At 42.2% G+C, this 21,333-nt stretch overlaps 2 protein-coding genes across 7 annotated transcripts in view; both read left to right on the forward strand.

The window, feature by feature from the left end:
- Positions 1-720: 720 nt before the first annotated feature.
- Positions 721-9,097, forward strand: LOC147199105 (annexin A4-like). Of its 2 annotated transcripts, none has more exons than XM_086121432.1 (15): positions 721-874; positions 3,346-3,681; positions 4,007-4,089; positions 4,754-4,954; positions 5,029-5,116; positions 5,827-5,921; positions 6,228-6,341; positions 6,484-6,574; positions 6,931-7,010; positions 7,096-7,152; positions 7,228-7,321; positions 7,413-7,508; positions 7,843-7,901; positions 8,231-8,353; positions 8,462-9,097. In XM_086121432.1, exons 2-15 carry the CDS (start codon positions 3,351-3,353, stop codon positions 8,519-8,521), a joined length of 1,572 nt encoding a protein of 523 aa, XP_085977558.1. In that variant the 5' UTR covers positions 721-874; positions 3,346-3,350; the 3' UTR covers positions 8,522-9,097. The 2 variants fall into 2 exon arrangements, with proteins under 2 accessions (XP_085977558.1, XP_085977557.1); XM_086121431.1 differs by having other exon boundaries at positions 750-892.
- A 4,514-nt stretch (positions 9,098-13,611) lies between these two features.
- Positions 13,612-21,333, forward strand: part of LOC147199106 (disks large homolog 5-like) — a 49,931-nt gene continuing 42,209 nt past the window's right edge. For all 5 annotated transcript variants that reach the window (XM_086122031.1, XM_086122034.1, XM_086122032.1 and 2 more), the window contains exon 1: positions 13,612-14,393. In XM_086122031.1, coding sequence (XP_085978157.1) covers positions 14,087-14,393 — 307 coding nt within the window. In that variant the 5' untranslated portion in view covers positions 13,612-14,086. The remainder of the gene's footprint in view (positions 14,394-21,333) is intronic.

Here is a 21,333-nt window from a genome sequence, read left to right on the forward strand (position 1 = left end):
ATTAATTTATCACACTAGCCAGCGAGCATTAACAGCAAATTATGTACTTGTGTTTTGTTTTAAAGAAGTGACAGAAGCAATAGTGTGATGGTCTTTCAAGTTAGATTTCATGACTATTACCAGTGACGTTTTTTTTTCAAGCTTTACGTCAGAATACACCCCCAAATTTCGATGGATTAAACAAAATGATAAATGAGGTAGCTTGTTGACTTAAAGTTGACTTCATTTACTTACCACCCAATGAATCAGCCTGCAGGTGGCAGGACATGCAAGACCACCAGACGCGAAAGCCTTCAAAACGGCTCCCTCATGTGGCGTACTTAATAATCATTGAAGTACAGTATAGACCGTTTTTTTTTTTTGCACCCCATAACACGAAACATTATCATAAAACCATATACAGTACATTAACCACAAAAAAAAGAAACAATACTTTTTTAAAATTTTGAGAAGTATATAATTTGCTATTTGCATAAATAAACAATTTTCGTCTTTTATGGCGTAAGCAAATATAGTTTGAGTCGTTTCGAAATCTGGGTTATTTTAAATGGGCGAATATGGTCAGAGAATATACATAGCATCCGTGTAAAACAAAACAAAAAAATCACGTCATGGAACATTATGCACAACTACGGGTCGTACTTTGCATCAGTCACGTTGTCATTTACATATGAGTGGAAAAAATGCGTCGTTTACTTTATTTGGCGTTGTCATGTTTTGACAGCAACGTGACAGGCAGCACAAGTGTGACACACTCATCGGTGGGCGGGTCCTCCCTTCAAGATGGAAACTCTTGAGTGACCCACCCACGGAAAGCCTCAGACGTCGTTATACAGCAGCCCGCTTACACCAGGAAAAAGTTGAACAGACCCAAGTAAGTTCCCAATTCCCCGTAAGTACGCTTCTTTTAAGGACAATGGCTTTGAAATGCTTCTAGACAAGTTATCTGTGGAGACATAGCGACTATTTTGGGAAGCCTTTCGTGGTGTAACCTTCCTTTTTTCTTTCTTTTTTTTGCCCCTCCCTTGCTACCTCGGTCGGCCCCTGCATGTTTATCTTTAGCTCGACTTAAACATTGTACGACGAAACAGAGTCTGGGCACAATTATGCAGTTAGGATATAATTAGGCCACATTATAGTGATTTGTTTTAGCGCGAGGCACAGTTGGACTGGCTCGTCCAAGCTTGAAGTCAGATAAACCTCAGCAAAGCTACGCTACAGTGCAATACAGTACAGTACAGTAAATTGTTGGTCTTTGTAGCTACTGTGTCTTTAACTTGTGGCTGTTAAAGACACAGTAGCTACAAAGACCAACAAGAGACAAACTCTTTGCTGACTCGCTCATCGAAAATGGGAAGATCAAATCAGGACGGTACACGTTGTACTTTGTTACGGTTTAACGTCACCGCCGTTTTTTATGCGCTATGATGGTGTTATGTTCTGTCAAGTATGTATGATTTGTAACAGCTTCCTGTTAGAAAGGGTTTGGGAAAGTGTCTTTTTTTTCAATGGTTAAAACGGGGTATTTCACAAAGGTACTTTTCGTTAAGGCACATGTACATTTAAATTGACTTCCAACGTGTTTTTTTAAACATGTTCAAGTTTTAAAAAAATACTTGAACGGTGCCCATAAATCCACTGAGGTCATACATAGAACAAGCATACCATTTACTGGTACAATACATGAGTTTAACCCTTTCATGTAACCTGATAACAGCTATCCGCTGTCGTAACCGTTGTCCCTGAAAGGGTTAAGTTGTGTATTTTTCAAGGAAGGTAAATACATAAAATTAAACCCTCCAATAATCTCCCATGACATAAAATGAGAGAATGATACAAAATGCCTACAGGAGAATAATGTCCCTCTCGTAATCCTGTCTTGCTCATACTGTATTTGGCATTTCGATTCCTACCCTTGGAGAAGCTTTAAAGAGGAAATTGAACTATATTTTTGGGAAGTTTCGTCATGAGTTGTCAGTGAATGTATACTACTTTATCTGTTGTGTGAATGACTTGCGGCAGTTTATGTATGACTTCTAATAAAATCTCTTTTTATGATATAGCAGCTAGTGTTTTATATATACTGTATTTGAAATAGGGCCATATGTTGGTCTAGTGGTTAGAACTTACTCGCTGTTAAGAGGTTCTAGGTTTAAGTTTAAAGTGACATTTCTGAAAAAAAATCCACTTTGCACACCTTTTGTTTGAGAAGGAATTATTGCGAAGGAATTATTGCCTTCTGGTCTTCGAAGAAAAGCATATTTACACATTTTTTAAAGTGTATCTAAGGCAGGTTGAGTTCAGTGAGCTTTTGGTTTTTGTGTTCCTTTCCAATGTTTGGTCTGGGAACTGGTGGAGTTGCAATATAGTGCGAACTTGGAAGTTTCTGTTCCATGATGCTGCCCGACCCCCAATTTATTATTATACATAATACATTATACATTTGGAAACAATTTTTCCCAATGAGGAAATCCATTGCAGAGTAAACTGCCTCCATAATAAACTGATTTAACTGCACGGGCTATCTCTGAAGTGTTATTCTAACATTCTTGACTGACTTAAAAGTGTAGAAGGAACCATCATCTGAAAATATTAAATCATTAAAACACTCTTAAATGATGAGGACTTACTGTAAAAACAGCAAGACACTACCTTAATAAGTGATAATATGTAAAGTAGACAACCTGCAGGTAGCAGTAGCAGCTAACGCGAGTAGCTACCAACAGCAGCGAGCAGGTAACAAACTAAGGACCTGTGAGATGTGTAGTAAAAGAGTGCGGAAACTCTACTAGCTTGCCTGCAGTCCAGACATGTCTCCAATTGAAAATCTGTGGCGTATTATAAATCGTAAAATACGACAACAGAGACCCCCGATTGTTGAACAGCAGACACTGTACATCAAGCAAAAATGAGATTGAAAAAAGAATTCCACCTACAGACCTCCAACAATTGGTGTCCTCATTTCCCAAACATTTGGTGGATGTTGTTAAAATAAAAGGTGATGTAAGACAGGGGTAAACATGACACTGTACCAGCTTTTTTGAAATGTGTTGCAGCCATAAAATTCTAAGTTAATGATTATTTGCTAAAAACAATTTTAAAAAATCAAGTTTAGCAGTTTGAACATTAAATATCTTGTATTTGTAGTGTATTCAGTTAATAAAAGTTGAACATGTAACGTGTACGTATTCTGTTTTTATTTATGTGCCAACTTCATTGGAATTCGGTTTGTAGCATTGAAATGTAGAAACTGAAATATTGACTAGATACCCGAAACATGAAGAACATTATACAGTATAATATTATATCCCTTTAATGCGTTTCCTGGTTTCTCTTTTGTCTTAGAAGCCATGAGTTACCCTGGCTACCCTCCTCAAGCTGGTGGATACCCACCACAACCTGGTGCTTACCCACCTCAAACAGGGGCTTACCCTCCTCAGCCTGGCACCTACCCTCCTCAGGCTGGCGGATACCCACCACAACCTAGCGGCTACCCACCTCAGGCAGGCGGTTACCCGCCCCAGGCGGGCGGCTACCCACCGCAGGCGGGCGGTTACCCACCCCAAACAGGAGGTTACCCACCCCAGGCCGGAGGTTACCCACCCCAGGCCGGAGGTTTTCCACCCCAGGCCGGAGGTTTTCCACCTCAGGCCGGAGGATACCCACCAGCACCTCCACCAGGTAAGCCAAGCATTAGGAACTTTTTTTTTTTTTTTTTTTAAGTAGCCTGGCAGAAATTTTTTTTCCCATTTCCAAAGCAAACAAACTGCTCTGCTGTTTCTAAGAGACACAAGTAGCACTGTCCTCTTTTGCTCCCCCTGTTTTCACTTATACAGTGCTCCCTTTCCTAAGTTCAGCACTCTCACCGACCTGTTGACAAGTCGGAAAGTTTCAGCAAGAGGAGTCATTCCTCCATTCATTGTCCCATTCTAAAAATTCTTAACGGTTAGTCATTTTGAAGCCAATGCAACGTGGGTAACAGTTGACTGTTTGTTTTGCGCCACAGGCAGCTGGGGAGGCGGGCCTGCTGGCGGATATCCCTCCATAGGTGTGGACAACCTCACCAACCCGGGATACAATGCGGGCATGGTAGGTTGACTTTATGAAAAAATGCTCCTACATCTTGAAAATTATTTTGCAATGTATGTAATAATGCGTGATCAAGATGGTTGCATTGAGTATTGCAGTTAGAATGAATGTCACATCCGTAACTGGGCTATGTCGTCTTTTCACTGGATGGTAAGTCAGTTCTTGAAGTCATTACCCATAAAAATAAAAAAAAACAACAACAACAACTTAGCCTTGCTTTTCTATCAGTCAGCTTATCTTTCTTGCTTCCTTGCATGAGAAGAAAAACAGTTTAAGACATTAAAGCTGCCACGCTTCTCAAACTTGCCCGTTTTGTGCCATCCTTTCTCTTTTCTCATTCTTTGTCCTGTTTGTATCATTTGTGATGTCAGAATTTCCATTTCACTACATAGCATCGCCACACTTTCTTTAGATACTTGTGTCATAAAGCATTTTCATAGCGTTGTGTATCATCAAAACATAATTCAATGCACTCTAGAAAGGTGGAAGTTTGCCCGTATTACGGAATGCCCATGTTTCCAAATTACAGGCCAGCCAGATGTGCCAAGGAGTAGGGTGTTTTTTGCCAAACTCCTCCATGTACGCCCACGCCCCTGGGGAATACCCGCCTGGCGGGTACGGTGCCCCTTTCCCTAACCAACAGTCATATGGCCTGTACCCGCAGCCAGGAGGAGCCATGCCTCAAGGCCCGGCGATGGGCTACCCAGGCCAGCCTATGCCCGGGTACCCTCGTGCACCATCTCCCAACCCTACCGGATACGGAGCAGCACCTGCACCTATGCCAGGGTACCCGAAGGTCCCTTCTCCAAATCCATCGATGCAAGCTTATGGAGGCGGAGCCATGCCAATGGCCCCGCCTGTTAAAGTAAGAACCAATTGAGTTGAAAGACAATTTACCGTCAAATTGGATACATATTTGGTGGATTTGTGTGATTGCAGAAAGGGTTCAGAGGGACAATCAAGGACTTTCCTGGAGCAGACCCTCTCAAAGATGTGGAGGTCCTGAGGAAGGCCATGAAGGGCTTTGGTGAGCAACTGACAATTCTTCATTTCCAGCCTTGTTTCTCCTGGATCAGTGGGCCTGCTTCGTCCCGGTCAAACCCACGCTCAGTAATTTTCCTGGTATTTGACTATGCAAACAGTGTCATAACAGAATTGGGATGCCACCTGTTTATAAACGACACTGAGATTATAAGCCCTCTTTTGTTGAAAGCAGTTGACGCTGTCCGACAGACATTCATGTGTGGAAAGGCCGTCCCTTCTTCACTCGCTACAAGGTAGCGGTGCGAGCTCCATTTACTGAACGAGACATCTCCCGTTTTTTTGCGTAGAAATTGAAAAGCGAAAAGGAGCCTTGATCTGATATTCTATCATGTGTGCATTTAACACAACTCGGAAACAAAATACGCAGAGTGCAGGCATATGTGCTGTCTACAAAAATAAAGCCCCCAAGTGTTTAAAATTTGCATTCCTGTCTACAATTCCCTTACACACAGGCATCGTCCCACATCTATCACAGCTCTTTTACTGACTCTGACTGGCATAAGATTTCCAGGCGGACTCTGTCCCCCACTTTTACAAGCAATATAAAGGGGGTGCTATTCTTTTAAAGACGTACTTTTGTGTTTTAGATTCAATGAGCATGAATGTGTATTATCATCGCTTAAATGTGTTTATTTATTCATTCATACCGGGAATGTGATTTCAAGGACCAGTTGGCATTTTATGTGCATGCAGGAACTGATGAACAGGCCATCATCGACTTGCTGGGGAGTCGTTCCAACAAGCAGCGTGTTCCTTTGCTCCGTGCCTACAAAACCTCCTTTGGGAAGGTAAACCATCCCCGCCGTCCATGCGTATTCTTAACTCTCTCGGTTAGCGGGCTCACGCACGATTGCCCGGTTCTATAATGAGAAACTTCACAGTTGTTAAAATAGTCTCGGCGTTTAAACAGCGTTCTCCATATCGAGAATGAAGCGTAGCTTAGCCTGCGCTGACAAGCAGACGACAGGTGCCGCCAGCAAAATGGAAAGTGGGCCGCAGGACAAACACTCAAGAGCTCATTGTTGTTTGTTTATCATAGCTCAAGTAATTGAGAAAAAGGTTTTCAGTTAATACAAGCCGAGATCTATTTTCAGGATCTGATAAAGGACCTCCACTCTGAACTGTCGGGCGACTTTAGGAAGCTGGTCATGGCCACATTGAAGAGCCCGGCTCAGTTTGACGCCTCTGAGATCCATAGTGCCATCAAGGTAAACATTTGCACCAAAGGCTCTGCCCACGCACGGTATCTATTTAATATGTCGATCTGAATAGTGATTCATGATAAGACTGGAAGATTGTGCAACGACAAAGCTGCTGGATGCGATTGTAATGTGCCGTGTGATCCCGCAGGGCGCTGGAACCGACGAAGCCTGTCTAATAGAAATCCTCTCGTCTCGTTCCAATGCCGAAATCAAGGAGATAACCCGTATTTACAAAACAGGTGAGGCGCTTTGAGTCAGTAGGTTTGCTACTAATGGCCGTTTTAATTTTCTGATTGATAAGTCAGCGTCCAGTTTTATGCGTGTTCAGAAGAGCAGAAAAATGGAGGTATACTTCCTTGAAAAATGATTAACTTTGTCCTCTGCTCCAGTGGAAATTCCAAAGTCAGACACTCCCAAAAATGATCAAATGTGGCAACATTTGTTTCTGCTGTATTTATTTTTTGATGGATTTGAAGTGGCTTGCACAAGGACGAGTAAAACAGACATATTTTCAAGGAACATTTCGGTTGTGGGCTGACATGCAAATACTCCACAATCGGGCGCTCGTGTGGTTCACGTTCTCACCTCACTTTAGAATACAAGAAGTCTATGGAGGATGCCATCAGCAGTGACACCTCAGGACACTTCCGTAGGCTCCTGATCTCCCTTGCGCAGGTACAAGAACAAAACCTATGGAAGTATTTGTCTGCAACTGCAGGGAAACCTCATCGAGTATTTTCCTTTTCCACGTTCCCTCCAGGGTAATCGTGATGAAAGACCAAATGTCGACCTCTCACTGGCCAAGCAAGATGCTCAGGTATAGTCTTAATTACACAAATGCATATTCAGTCTATCGTCATTTATGTCAATACGTTTGCTGCTCTCTTCCTAGGCTCTGTATGCAGCTGGAGAGAACAAGCTGGGGACGGACGAGTCCAAATTTAACGCCATCCTATGTGCCAGGAGCAAAAGCCATCTCGCAACAGGTAGCCACTAAAATTAAGTAATATCATGTTCATCACTTTTAACATTAAAACAACATCACTTTGTCTCAATGTGTTTTTGTGTTGCGTGCAGTTTTTCTGGAGTACCAGAAGATGTGCGGCAGGGATATCGAGAAGAGCATCAGCAGGGAGATGTCAGGAGACTTGGAGAGCGGCATGTTGGCTGTGGGTAAGGGAAAAAAAACAAAAAAAACCCGAAAAGAGTCAAGCATTTTCCACATGATTAATGGCCACCTTTTTTTTTTCTTCTTTTGTTTTTTGCTACAATCAGAGTTATGGTACTGTAACCAATTAAAAGTGTTTCATTCCACTCAGTCCACTGCCATTTTGCAGTTTTCACAAATATATTTTCATTGTGCGCTCTGCAGTGTGCATGTTGCATGATATTCCAGTTTTGTACAATATACATAATTTTAAGGGTGTCGCATTTTCATCTTGTCATGATAAATCTCCTGTTGCTATTAAAAGTATTTCGTGTTAAGTGTGAATGTTTTCTATTCCAGTGAAGTGTATTAAGAATACACCAGCCTACTTTGCTGAACGGCTTTACAAGGCCATGAAGGTGAGACTAATTCTGAATGTCCGTGTACGCATTTAGGGTTGAATGACTTAAGAGTTATTTAAGTCGCCGCTAATGTGATGAAAGTCGTGTCGAAGTCGAGTAGTCGATGATGTGTTGGCTATTTTTTCCATAGAATCGTATATTTTCAGCAGACTTATTGGCTGCAAGCGACTTTGCTGCCTCCCTAAGCCCCAAAAAAACTGATTGACGTCACACTTTAACCGTAATTGTGAAGTAGTAAATTTAACTAGTCGACTAGTCTGTACGTAATACACATACAAGGAAAATCGACTATTTCACTCATTCTCATTTTGTGTGTGCGTGCTTAGGGGGCTGGTACTAAAGACACCACTCTCATCCGAATCATGGTGTCCCGTTCCGAGGTCGACATGCTGGATATCCGCCAGCAATATGTGAAAAACTATGGCAAGTCTCTGTACACGGACATCTCCGTAAGTATTCGTGCTGAGCTTGATTGGCTAATTAACTAGGCAACCATGTGGATAAATGAAAGGCAAAGCAACCGTGTTGGATTCAAACATCTCTCCATCTTCTAACAGGGCGACACATCAGGAGACTACAAGAAGCTCCTTCTCAAGCTGTGTGGTGGCAATGACTGAAGCAATCGTATTTCATGTCCCTTCAATATTAATCCGTCTTGGCTTTAAATTGTCAAAGCAATATACACACGCTGCAAAAGTGCATGCCATGCCCGTCGTGTCTTCAATGTTTACCGTATTGTAACCTCAAATCGCCACTCGCAATACAATGTGTACACAAAAGCTGTTCTGTTTTTTTACATGTTGAATAGTTGATATAAACTTCAGAGAGAGTTCCAATGCATTATATGTGAGAAAAAGATTTATATTTTTTAAAAGTCTATAGTGAATTGTTTATTGGATCCCCATTCGCTGTTGCAATAATGTGCTAGATATAGATGTGCCTTTATGACCAGATATGTCCTATCTGGTTCATGTTTCAAAAGTTTAATCATGTTCAACAATGCTGAATTGAAATGCACAAATGCCACAACATATCACACCTTGCCATGTAATCTCTATTGCAAGTCTGCATTTACATATTCCTTGTTGTTGTGCTTTACGGTTTAGGAGCATGTGGACATGAACCATTCTAGTTCACACATTTGCCATGAATTTTATATTCACAAGTCCCAGAAAATAAACACTGACAACTGACTGCTTTCTGTCTGACCAAATCACTTGCAGCCAAAATACAAATTGCACTTAAATGTTTGATTTCAGTAATGAGTGTGTTCTTGCTGCTTTTAGTGTACGGCTAACTGTTGTCGAGAATCAAGACTGATGTGTATGAGTTAAGATGGTGTTTCAAGACAAGTGCCGGAACATGCAAAGGGTAAGAAATATAAGGTGCCACGCCATCTCCTTGCTTGTCCGGTGGTTACAGAATTTCTGGCTGTTATGTCAATCTTCTTTTTATTCCCTCCGCCTTCTTTTCCCTCTCTGGTCCTTCTCACCATGAAGTTTGCGCACTTCACACCAACAATGAGAGGCTCCTATCTCCTATTCTCTGGGTGATGTGCGCATACACACAACCAACAACGAGACACTCTTCGTGTCCATGAAAGCTAACCATCCGAAGGAAAGATTCAAGTGCAATTCCAATAGAGTTAGGACTTTGTGTTGAACTTAAATAAAAACAGAATACAATGATTTGCAAATCATGTTCAACCAACATTTACTTTAGTACAAAGACAGGATATTTAATGTTCAAATCGATAAACGTTATTGGGTTTTAGCAAGTAATTATTGTAGAATTTTATGGCCGCAACATGTTTCAAAAAAGCTGAACGTGATTTGCAAATCCTTGTATTCTGTTTTTACTGAGGTTCAAACACAACGTTCCAACTTCTTCGAAATTGGGTTTGGGCATCTTCTGGTTGTTAGAATAGCTAGCTAACTGCTGTCGTTTTTGCTATAGTATGTGGGAAAGGGAACCCATGGGGGGACTCCAAAGTGCATTCATTTGTTTTCACCAATTATTTTCAAACATGTTTTTTTGTTTTGTTTTGGGTTTTTTATGGGACCGATGTGCATTCTCTCCACTTTTGTTGACTCTATTCGCCATCAGGGGGCAGCAAAATACTGAAGTCATTCTAAGTACAGTGAATTTTTCACACGAGCATGGATAATGTCAGTAGACGTCCTGATTCCTGTTATGTAATTCCTGTATTTTGACCTCATATTCTAATTATCCCTCGATTTATTTATTTTTTCCAAGCCCTTATCCTCATTACAGTGAGCTACTACCTAACCCTGACTGACTGGGCTATGGACAGGTTCAACCCTGGACTGGTCACCAGCCAATACAGGACACATAGAGACCATTTACATCACATCCCTGGACAATTTGAGCGTCTTCAATGAAAAGAACATGCCTGTTGTTGTTGTTGTTGTTTTTTATGGGAGGAAGCATACTAACTCAACACTGGAAGGCCAGGGATCGAACCTCAGAAGTTCTAAATTCTGAGTCAGAATTCTGAGGCAGACGTGCCAACCATTTGACAACGATGGTGCCAATTATTCGATTAGAAATGACTATATAAGTCAACAAGTGATTTCCTCAGGGCTTATGTGTGGCTGCACCCTAACGCGTCCTGTTAGCCTCACCTGAAATGCTGTCGACTACACTTTGTGGTGCATTTAGTTGGCTACAGTACAATCTATAACCATGTGAAGGGAGGGGAAGTTAATGGCATCCATAAGCTTCTTGCATCAAGTTTAACAAATCGAGCATGTCTGGGAGAACCCCTTTCCCCCCTGATGTCTTGCTGAATTTGGAAAACTTGAGAACATTATCCCCGTGCTGAGATGATAATCAGTCATAATTCTAATCAAGATAAGACACCATCCCATCGGGGTTGCTAAGCGATGAGTTGGTTCTGCCTGTGTAATCAAGTTTTCTTATGATCAATTGCTGCCCATCTATTGCAGGAATCAAAAGGAAGCGAGGGTAATTTACACCTAATTAAAAAAAATTAACAACTGAGTTGTTTAATTTGAAGTCTCATCTTATTGCTCAAGGGACACCCTCAGCGTGATATCTGCTCTCATGAAAGAGTGATGTCGAAGGACATTGACAATATCCGTCCTTGTCATCATGTCAGTAATATTATGACCCCCTTAAAACATAGTTAAACAGCCACTGTAGAACATCAACTACATACTATAAGATCATGTTACAAGAGGTGTTGGCATCTTTATGGAGCAGATGGAGAACAGACAGTGGAATCTCTGAAGTCGAATGTCTCAAAATGTGTTACAATTTGGAGCTAAACCAACATTTTATTGTAAAATGTGTTAAAACTTCTAACACACCAAACCATTGTCAGTGACACAAATTAATAACATAAAAAACATGAACACAAACCCGCCCCCACAAAAAAGGCTGTTTCTGTTTCTAAGTGCTGTTGTGGAAGGAGCGGCTTTACTTTAGCCACTTGAATTTAAGATTATAAACAAACAACTAAAAAAACAAAAACAAAAGGCAGGCAGGACAAAAGTCGCCCTAAGGAGAAAGTGGCTTAGCGGCACAGATCTGACTGTCATAGCAGGAAAAGGAAATGCCATGCATTCTTCAGGTGGAGCCCAGTGGCAGTAAATATAATGAAAACAACAAGAGCCCCAAAATTGAACCCTGTGGAACACCATACGACAAAAGGAATGAGTGGGACTCAGAGCAACCGTGGCTAACACTTCAATTCGGGGCCCACAAGTCTTTAAATAGATGGAATTAGAACAACTGTCAATGTATTGTGTTCCACCTTTGAGGTTTTACTGATATTATTCTCTCTCGTCTAAGCAGTCTGATCACAAAATCGGTTGAACAAGCTCTCAGTAAATCATCAGAGGGCCGAGAATCAACATCTAAAGGTAACACAAACAATGTTAACAATGAAAGGCATCAGTCTGTTTTCTGTATCCTCAAAAAAAAAAAAAAAGGCTCCAGACACAAGTGCCCAATCTGTGTCTGTAGCGGGGACCGGCTTCCCTTTGATATGAATGAATCCTTATTAATTTTTCATCTGAAGGGGGTGCACATCGCACAGGCTGCATGTGCAGCCAACATGGCAGACTGAGAGGAGGGGAGGGTGGGAGAAGGAGAAGAAGGGAATTGGAGATGTCACAATGAGATTCAGTTCCTGCATGAATAAGGTCACGCTTTGAGAGAGGTAAACGCCTGCAGACGGCTGCTTCTGTGCCAACAATCTTGAGAGCGGATGGCATCCATCATCTTCCTGTTGTATTTCACAAATGCTAATATAATTTGTCAGCACTCACGTAGCTTTTAAAAACACCCCCCACCTCACCAAAACACACAGACAGGGAAATCGGTTGCAATGTTGCAGCTTGAATAGAGATGGTTCACGGTGCAGACGCCTGAAGCTACAACGGCATCATTATGTAAGCATGGATTTTTTTTTTAATCTGCACACTTTACACTTCAAAATGCTGAATATAAACACACGTGATGAAATATTTGCGTATCATTAAGGTTCAGCGTCTCATGCAAATGAAAAGTCCAACTGGATGGCATTAAATACAAATAAAGTGATTACATATTATTTAACTGTATGCATGGTGCAACTACTATCTATGGGATGTATCATCAAGTTATTATTTTTAGGTGGTATATGAATGAACATATAAATGAACTTTATAAATATTCATATATGAATATTATTATTATGTTTAATTTGCGCTGTTGCTCATTCCATTTTTTTTTTAAATTTGCAACTTTAATACCATCCATACAGTCTATATGTATCATTGTTAATTCCATCTTTGGTTGTACAGTATGTGTATCCGTTCTTTCATATGGTTACACTGAATCAATAGTATGTGATAGATAGACTTGACCAGTATTAAATATAATTTCAAAAAAATAATTGTAAACAAGTTATTTGTTTAGTTATATTTGGATATTTGTAAACATTGTATAAAAGGGAATTATTTTATATATATATATATATATATATATATATATATATATATATATATATGAATATTTGTGAATGTGCTGTTATGATGTGCACTAGTGATTATTTAGCTAGTGATATGTGCAACTTAACCAGTCTTTTGGATGTTTAATTAAATCAATAATGAACAAAAGTAACACGTTTTAATTTATGTAATTAGGATATATTTGTAACATCATGTTTTAAATGTGTCAGTTATTGCAAATTGTTTTTTTAAAAACGTATCTTTAAAATCGTTCCATTTAAGCAATAGTAAATTAATGGAAAAGTTGACATTGATATAAACTCATCGATATTTGTAATAATGTATTTTTTTAAATTGTCACTAATTAGACCTTTTTTCCACATCATTTTATGCGCATATTAACTAGTGTTTCAGATGTTTTTGTCAAATCATTAGTAATGTACATATGCTGTATATGTATAAGTGTTTTAGATACGGAGTAAACGCCTCAAGTCAGCATCTCAGTGAGGATAAATAGACGGGTGAAAAAACATTCTTGAATTCTATTCGATCAAATGCAGCATCTATTGTAAATCTAAAATATTTCTACACTGCTACTCTATGGTCATTTTTTTTATTTCGACGTATCATGAGGTCACGCTCACGCCCATTGAGGAAACAGGCGTGATTTCGCGTAGCCCCGCCTCATTTTCCATATACGGGCATTAGACGGCGCGTTGATTGACAGCGGACAGCAGCTGCTGAGTTGCCCAGACATGGCGGAGGATACAGTGGAGCAGAAGCTCAGCGGCGGAGTTCCATGACTTTTTTTCCTTCCTTTCCCTGCCCCTTCCCCAGCATTTGAGTCGTCCGAGGGCGCGTTGAATGCTTCTCGAGAGGAGAGAGAGAGAGGGGGACAAAAATGTGTCGGTACTCGGAAAGGAGGTGGAAGACGACGTGAATCGCCACACGCGAGTAAGATGGGACAATGTATCGCTGTTTAGTGCAGTCAACAGCCCCGGGCAACCAATATGGCTCCTTGTGCCTTTCCCACTACTATGCTGTAGACATCGTTCTCCAGATGCCGCTTGGGCTCCGGCGAACTAACTTAAGTTCCACAGTCTCTCAGTACTTTTGATCGCTGACGGATATTCCAGCGCGTTAGCTTTGGGAAAGCTAAGGAGGAGGGTTGGCGCTGGGGGGCAACTACCACCGCGCGTAGCAATGGAGCCAAAGCACAAAGAGTTGCTCGACCAGTGCCACCAGAACTTGGTGGAGTCCATCACGGACGCTGACCGAGTCATCGAGCTGCTCGTCGTCTCGGGCGCCCTCAGTCAACTCGACCGCTTCGAGCTGGACCAGAACTGCTCGTCCAGCGCGGAGAAAGTGGAGCTGCTGCTGAAGATGCTGTTGAACAAGGAGAGCGACCATTTCCTGGACCTGTGCGTGGCTCTGGAGAAGGCGTACCCCGACCTGCACATTGCACTCTTCGGTGGGAGCAACGGCGGCGGGCCCGTGGACCACAATACCGGTAGGAAGCCATCTCTTGGGGCATTTGGTTGGCTGTGACCTGAGTGGTCTTCTACAGTAACACTGTAGCAAAGAACGGGAGATTGATTTGCTTGCTGAATTTCAGTCCACCCACTTTCAAGTTTGAGGTCTTCCGGGTGTCAAACTTGAAGCTCCAGAGCCATATTTGGCCCTCCACATCATTTTGGGTGTGCCACCAAAGCTTGCCACAAGTTGCACATCAGGCCTGGTGCACACGTAAGGATTTTTCTAATCTTTAAAGATTTTTTAAATATGTGACAGATCTCACCCACAGAGAAAACCAGGGATTTAAAGAGAAAGTCAAGTAAAAAAAAAAAAAGTCTTTACGGTCATATGTTCTATACGCCCCCACTTGTGTAAACACGGTATTCTGATGAATATTGCATTTGTTGAATATAAATTAAGCAGCAAAATCCACTCTTTTTTTATGCATCTCAGGGGGCTGCAATTTTGCCTTCTATTGGATGGACTCAACTTGTGTGTGTCACGTGACCAAACCTAGAAAACAGGTGAGCCATGCCGGTAGTTACCTGAGCCCTTCGGCACTGTGATGTGATTTACAGTCGACAGCAATTTGCAGTACAAGGCAAAATAACAGTTCCCTGTGGTGTTCATCCATCCATTTTCCGATGCGCTTATCCTCACAAGGGTTGCGGGGGCGGGGGGTGCTGGAGCATATCGCAGCCGTCTTTGGGCACTAGGCGGAGGACACCCTGAACCGGTTGCCAACCAATCACAGGGCACACACAGACAAACAACCATCCGTGCTCACATGCACACCAAGGGGCAATTTTGAGTGTTCAATCAGCCTGCCATGCATGTTTTTGGAATGTGGGAGGAAACCGGCGTACCCGGAGAAAACCCACTCAGGCCCGGGAGAACATGCAAACTCCACACAGGGAGGCCGACGCTAGAATTGAACTAGCACTGTGAGGTCAACGCGCTAACCACTGGACACCCGGGCCACCCTTCCCTGTGATGAAGAAAGTGGACTTTTCTGCTTTATCCACACACAAACGCAATATTTGTCAGAATACCCCGTTTAGACCCGTGGTGGAGCATAGAAGTTATTGCAAAGACAAATTTTCACTTGACTTTCCCTTTTGTATGTATGATAATTGCTATTTCATGAATTCAGTTGCTAATGTGCAGCATGGTAGTTTAGTGGTTCACAGTGAAGAGGTCCCAGTTGAAAAATGTCCTTTCAGGCCCTCCTATGTCATGTTTGGCATTTTGTGTCTTTAACATACCAAAAGAATACATGTTTGGTTCAGTGATGACAATAAATTTACCGTGGCTGTGAATATACATGTGTGTGTGTGTGTGTGTGTGTGTGTGTGTGCGTGCGTGAATATGAGTGATTGCTTGTCTTTATGTGCCCTGAGATGTATGCATGCACCATACCTGTAGCATTATGACCAGTTTAATGTTCACTGTAAAACCAAGTCGAGTAGACTTTGCAGCATATTCGTCTCGGCCTTACCTGTGATTCATGTGAAAGGAGTCTTGGTTGACAAGCGACATCCGCTCACTGTGCAATGCGATTCCCAGCATCAGTTCAGCAACATCAGCATCAAGTTTGCCGTCGGTGGCGTGCCGCGGTCACGGCACATTAGGTCGGCTGACTTGTTTCCATGACAACAGGCGTACCGCCGTACCACGTCAACCCGCACACATGCATTGGCCGCGCGTGTGTGCGTCAACCAGATGTACCTTCGGCGTCACAATAAATCCACGCCGTAATGAAAGTATATTTCATCTGTCGTCGTGCCTCAGACAAACTAACCATGTGCGAATTCTCTGCTAGTTTTGCCACTGGATTACTCACCACCAGCATCATGTCTCGAAGCAGGATGGGCCAAGAGGTCCAAATGTTAGTGAGAGATGTAGACACTCCCCACCTCATCCGTTTTGGCATAGGAGAAGCTTTGTTTGAAACGTTTAGGTCTGCTCCTGCCAATCCTCCCCAAAGCCATAATACCTCTCACATTGATTGTTGCCGCTGCAGATTAGCGCTGATCCTGAAATACTGTTCATTTTCCATTTATTTATTTATTTTTAACCCTGCTGCCAACATTGTCCGTGATCTGTAGGCAAGTCTCAGGGACCCAGCGTTTCTTTACATGTTTTCTGTCCCTCGAGGTACAATGTAATTCCAAATGGGGTCGTTTTGGGGTCAGTCAGCTTAGCTGCTGATGACTTCCAACGGCCCCTTTTCTACTCTTTGGTACCTACTGGCTTTCGTTCCATTCCTACTGTCAAAACCGGGTACTATTTCAATTCGGGTTACAGCTATGGGATATTTTCTGAATAGCTCATTCTACCAATTATCACATCTGTTAATTGAATACAACATTAATGTTAAGGTATTATTTCGGTCCAGTTGGGATCTCCATCTTCACATCCGACTGTATTTGTGACTTTGAGTTTCTGTAGCTTTAAAAGTCTGAGCCTGGTCGAGTGAGTGACGTGGGTGTCAGTGGATAAGCGTGTGGAGTTGGCTGCCTCCCAGCAGGCTAACCCGTTAGCCACTCGTCATGTTGGGTGACTTGACGTCCTATGTTGCCGAAATTTGTGTTGCCTAAACTTGAATTGGGGGAGTGGGGTGAATATAGGAGAGCCGTCCACCGGGATAAGCTAGCAGTCTGTTCCCAGTGAGGGTGTGGGAATGTCTGGTAGCCAAACAAACCGGCAGATGGAGGTTGCGCTGCAGAAATGGCTTTTATGGCACACCGTCGTTCCCTATTATATATTTCTGGGTTCGTGTACAGTGCACCTTAAGCCAACCTATCAGTTTCACTTTCACCAAAAAAGTCTTAAAAAAAATACAATAAAAAAGCAGGTCACCTTTAACATGCGGTGGCGCGTGAACTGCATCAATGGAAGCTGTCAGCAGTCTGCAATTGCAGCTTGCGATCAGAGCTTTTGCGATATATCTTTAAAAAAATAAAAATTCTCATTCTACGTTTGTTTCATCTGCAAATCACCGATGGCACTGGCAAAGAACGTCAATCTGGAGCTTCAGGAGAAGCATTTTAAAACGATACACGTGTGCTACGATAGTGATGGTCTTGCACTTAACAGGCTGCAAAAGTGTGTCCAATGCCTCCCTGTCAGGTCTCTACTAAGGTAGGCAGTGATTTCCTTTTCGCACACTCTTGTATCGACAATTCTTTTTGTTTCGTTCATGTTCGGGGCTGTTATGGCTGCTGCTCATCATGGCATGCGTGTGTGCATTTGTACGTGCGTGCATATGCGTGGGTGCATGGGTGTGTATGCATGCACGGATCGATCTCGGGAGGTTGGTTCCTTGAAGAGTAGATCTTCTGTGGAAAAAGGTTGGGGGGCCCCCCTGCTTTAAAATGTCATAACTTTCTTAAACTTGATCATATTGACAACATTTAAACACCCCCTTTTTTTTCCTCGACTCCATCTCTTTCCACTAAGTCTTGCCGGAAAAAAGAAACTGCTGTAACGTGCCTAACATATGTAGAAACTGCATATACTCCTCCAAAAAACATTTACAAAAATAAAGCCTATCGACAGACCTGAAATGCAGCAGTTCTCCACCCCCGAATCAAAGCCTTTCCGAATGAGCAAATTTTGTATTCTACTGCGTTGTGATGTCGATTCGAATTATGTTCATTTTCAAGCCTTATTCCAAAGGCACTTACAAGTTAACGACATAAAAGTCATATATTTGCCATATCATTGTGTCCCTAAGGGCACAATAATGTACTTGGAGTGCATTGACCTGCCGCGTACAAGGATAAAGGCTGTTCAGAGTGTGTCTCAGCCTGTAGTTATTCAAGAGAGGATTAAGCCTTGTGTTTTCCTCTCTGGCTGGATGGAGTACACTGTTGTTGTAAGACACACTATTATCACGCCTTTGCAGCCCCCCCCCCGCTTCTGCCGCCGCGCTCTTCTTGGCTACCCGTGTTCCGACTTGAGTCTTGAATTATTTTTTTTCTCCCCCTTTAATGTTATTCTCATTATCTTTGCAGTAGTGATTCGGTTGATGCGATTACCGCCTTTTAAGTGCACTTGAGAGGGAGAGAGCAAAGACAAAGCCGGCAGGCACTCCCAGTGTCTATCGGAACGCAACCTTTCCGGAGCTTTCGCTGTTCATCGTCTCAGCTGCGGCGGGGCGTGCGAGGCGCAGAGAGTAAATGAGTGTGTGATTAATCTCGCTGATAGTGACCTGCTCTCTGCTCGGCGAGCTCGCATGATGCCTGGCTGTTTTCGTCTGCTGAGCCTGCATGCACGCACATGCATGCACTGTGCAAGATAACGTGGATTCGCTCCACTGCATATGTTTCATCGCTTTTACTTGTTTGTCAGCAGAATTCAGGTGGCCAGAAACCAAGCGGGCAACATGATGGCAGTGGTTAGCATGGTTCCATCACAGGGAGAAGAGCCGGCCGGGGTTCAAGTCTGTGCTTTGACCTTGCATGTTTTTCTTGTGATCGATTGGTTTTGACCACATTCCAAATTACAAAACAGGAATTTTAGGTGAATTAAAGACTTTAAATTGTCCATGAATGTAAATGTGAGTGTGAACGATTGTCTCTGTGTCTCCTGCAATTGGCTGGTGATCAGTCCAGAGTGTATACTAGCTCTCGCCTGCATTTGAGCCAGGACCCGAAAGCGTTGCCATGCTAATTTTTGATTGACTGATGGTGATCGTCAAACATTTATAGTACATTGGTACTTTTTTTTTTTTTTTTGCTTTGACATGCCAACAAACATTTGAGGTCGGAGCACTTGATGCTGGCAGCAGAACAATTCTTTACAAAAAAAAAGAAAAAAGGCCAAATGCTTGCTTCCATTTTTGTCTGTCAAATTAAACAGAATTACACATTGCATATTTAAAACAACCACATGATTTGAACTTAGGAATGTGAGCGAGCTTTACACACAATACAATAGGCCAAAGACAGGTTAAAAAAAGTTTATAAAGCCTCCAAGCAACAGACGTGAACACAAACGGTGCAGCAACACATCTGCAAAAAATGACTATTGCTTCAGCGTTCTGAGCAGTTCTGACTGTCCCGTGCATTTTGTTTGCATGATACTGCCCCCTGGTGGCAAGGTTGCACATGCCAGAAAGAGCATTACAATGAATTGTTTAACTGTTTGCATTCTACTATATTCAGTATTATTGTTGTTGGCATTTATAATGACCAATATGTATTTTTCTTTCAGAACACATTACAATTTTTTTTTTTTTGTCATTCGTATTCGTACAGCTTATTGACTTTTCCATTCATTTCATTGGGGGATAGTTGAATTGAGAACACAATGAGCAGTCGATAATGGACACAAGCATGGTGATCAAATATTATGTATGAGTATTATGAGAAGCTTCTATGATTGATTAAAAAAATCGTATACATTATGAGAAGCACATGCGATTAATTGGTGACCAGTCCTGGGAGTACGCCACTTCTCTCGCCGTGTCAGCCATGATGGCCCCACGCTCACTCTTGACCCTAATCAGGACTGGTGCTACAGAAAAGGTTTAGTTGGATGATCCAAACAGCAATGTTTGGTTCAGTCTGACGTAATGCCCATTTCATTTCTATTGTCGTAACGTGTACTTGAATGGAGCTTGACAGGCTGCCCTCTACAGTCTTGATTGAGAATTGATCACCGCCATCCTTTGATACGAATGAGCACAAACTGCCTTTTGCCTTGATGGACGTCTTTCCATCACCCAAGTGCCCTTCCATTTTAAAACCTTTTCTAAATTCTGATTGCTAGGCTTCCACAAATTCTCCAGCGTCGGAGACAAACATACAAACAAGTCATTCATTATTCAGCCCCTCATGCCGTGAGTCAGAATACTGGAGGACTGTGTCTCTGGGGTCATTTCCTCCCTTCTTGACAAACCCACTAATTAAACCACAAGCCACAGGAGTCATTCTGTGTGTCCTCATCGGCCGAGTAAATATAATCAGATTCATATTTATGCCAACGGCTGCAAGCCCATTACACAGCCTGGCTGACGACTGACCTGAAGAAGGACCGACACACACATACTACACATACATCCACGCTGCCTTGTGACAGTGATATAAACACACTTCTAGCAGAGGGCAGCAAAATTCAGCTCGGAAGGTTGCAGTGTCCAGGCTCTCCTCCTAATGACCTGTTTTGCTTCTTACATTCTTTCCTCGTCCTGTTTTTGTGTTCTTTTCCCCCTCCGTGATCCACCAACCATTTTGATACTATAACACACACGATAATTCCAAGTGTGGAATTTTAGGCACGTCGCAAACAAGTTCCCTGCGCAGTAGTTAATGATGTTTCGTTATTTGTATCATTTAAATCTGTGATGGCGCTCGGCGTTGCAATCATCCATGTACGTTTTTCCATTTATGATGTGAATTATTCGTGACCTCCAGGCAACCTCTGTGCTGCCATTTTTTCTGAATTTCTGCAAGTACATAATAGTCCTTAATTTGATTTCAGGGCCCATTTTCATATATTAACCCTTTCAGGGACAGCGGTTACTACAGTGGACAGCTTATCATATTATCAGGTTACAGGGTGCATGCAAGGGTTAAGCTAAAATGACGATTAAAATGGAAAAGGCACGGCTTGGTCGTCATGACTTTCCCTCGTCCATTTAGAACAGGCGTAACCCGGCCTAACGGCCGCGGCGCCCAAGAAAACCTTGGCTGTGGCTCTCATTCAAGTGAATGAGACCGTACGCTTCACCCTCAAGTTTCAATATTTCTAATCAATATTGATATTGGAGATGAGGAGACTTGGACTGGTTCTACGTTAGTGTATTTTAATGCATCTTTCAATATCGGCCTAAATATCGGACCGATAAAAGCGTTTCCGATATCGGGCCTATAATATCGTACATTCCTACTTGTACTGATTTTTCCTTTTTTTCTTTTTTATATGAT

This window comes from Hippocampus guttulatus, chromosome 10, assembly GCF_054856545.1.
Source record: "Hippocampus guttulatus isolate MCC_2025c chromosome 10, RoL_Hgut_1.0, whole genome shotgun sequence".
In the NCBI taxonomy this organism is placed as follows: Eukaryota; Metazoa; Chordata; class Actinopteri; order Syngnathiformes; family Syngnathidae; genus Hippocampus; species Hippocampus guttulatus.

Excerpts from the sequence above, each read along its gene's own strand:
- LOC147199105 (XM_086121432.1), top strand. The coding sequence starts at position 3,351 with ATGAGTTACCCTGGCTACCCTCCTCAAGCTGGTGGATACCCACCACAA. Across the intron at positions 6,342-6,483 it reads AGATCCATAGTGCCATCAAG|GGCGCTGGAACCGACGAAGC; the intron begins GTAAACATTTGC and ends GTGATCCCGCAG. Across the intron at positions 8,354-8,461 it reads CTCTGTACACGGACATCTCC|GGCGACACATCAGGAGACTA; the intron begins GTAAGTATTCGT and ends ATCTTCTAACAG.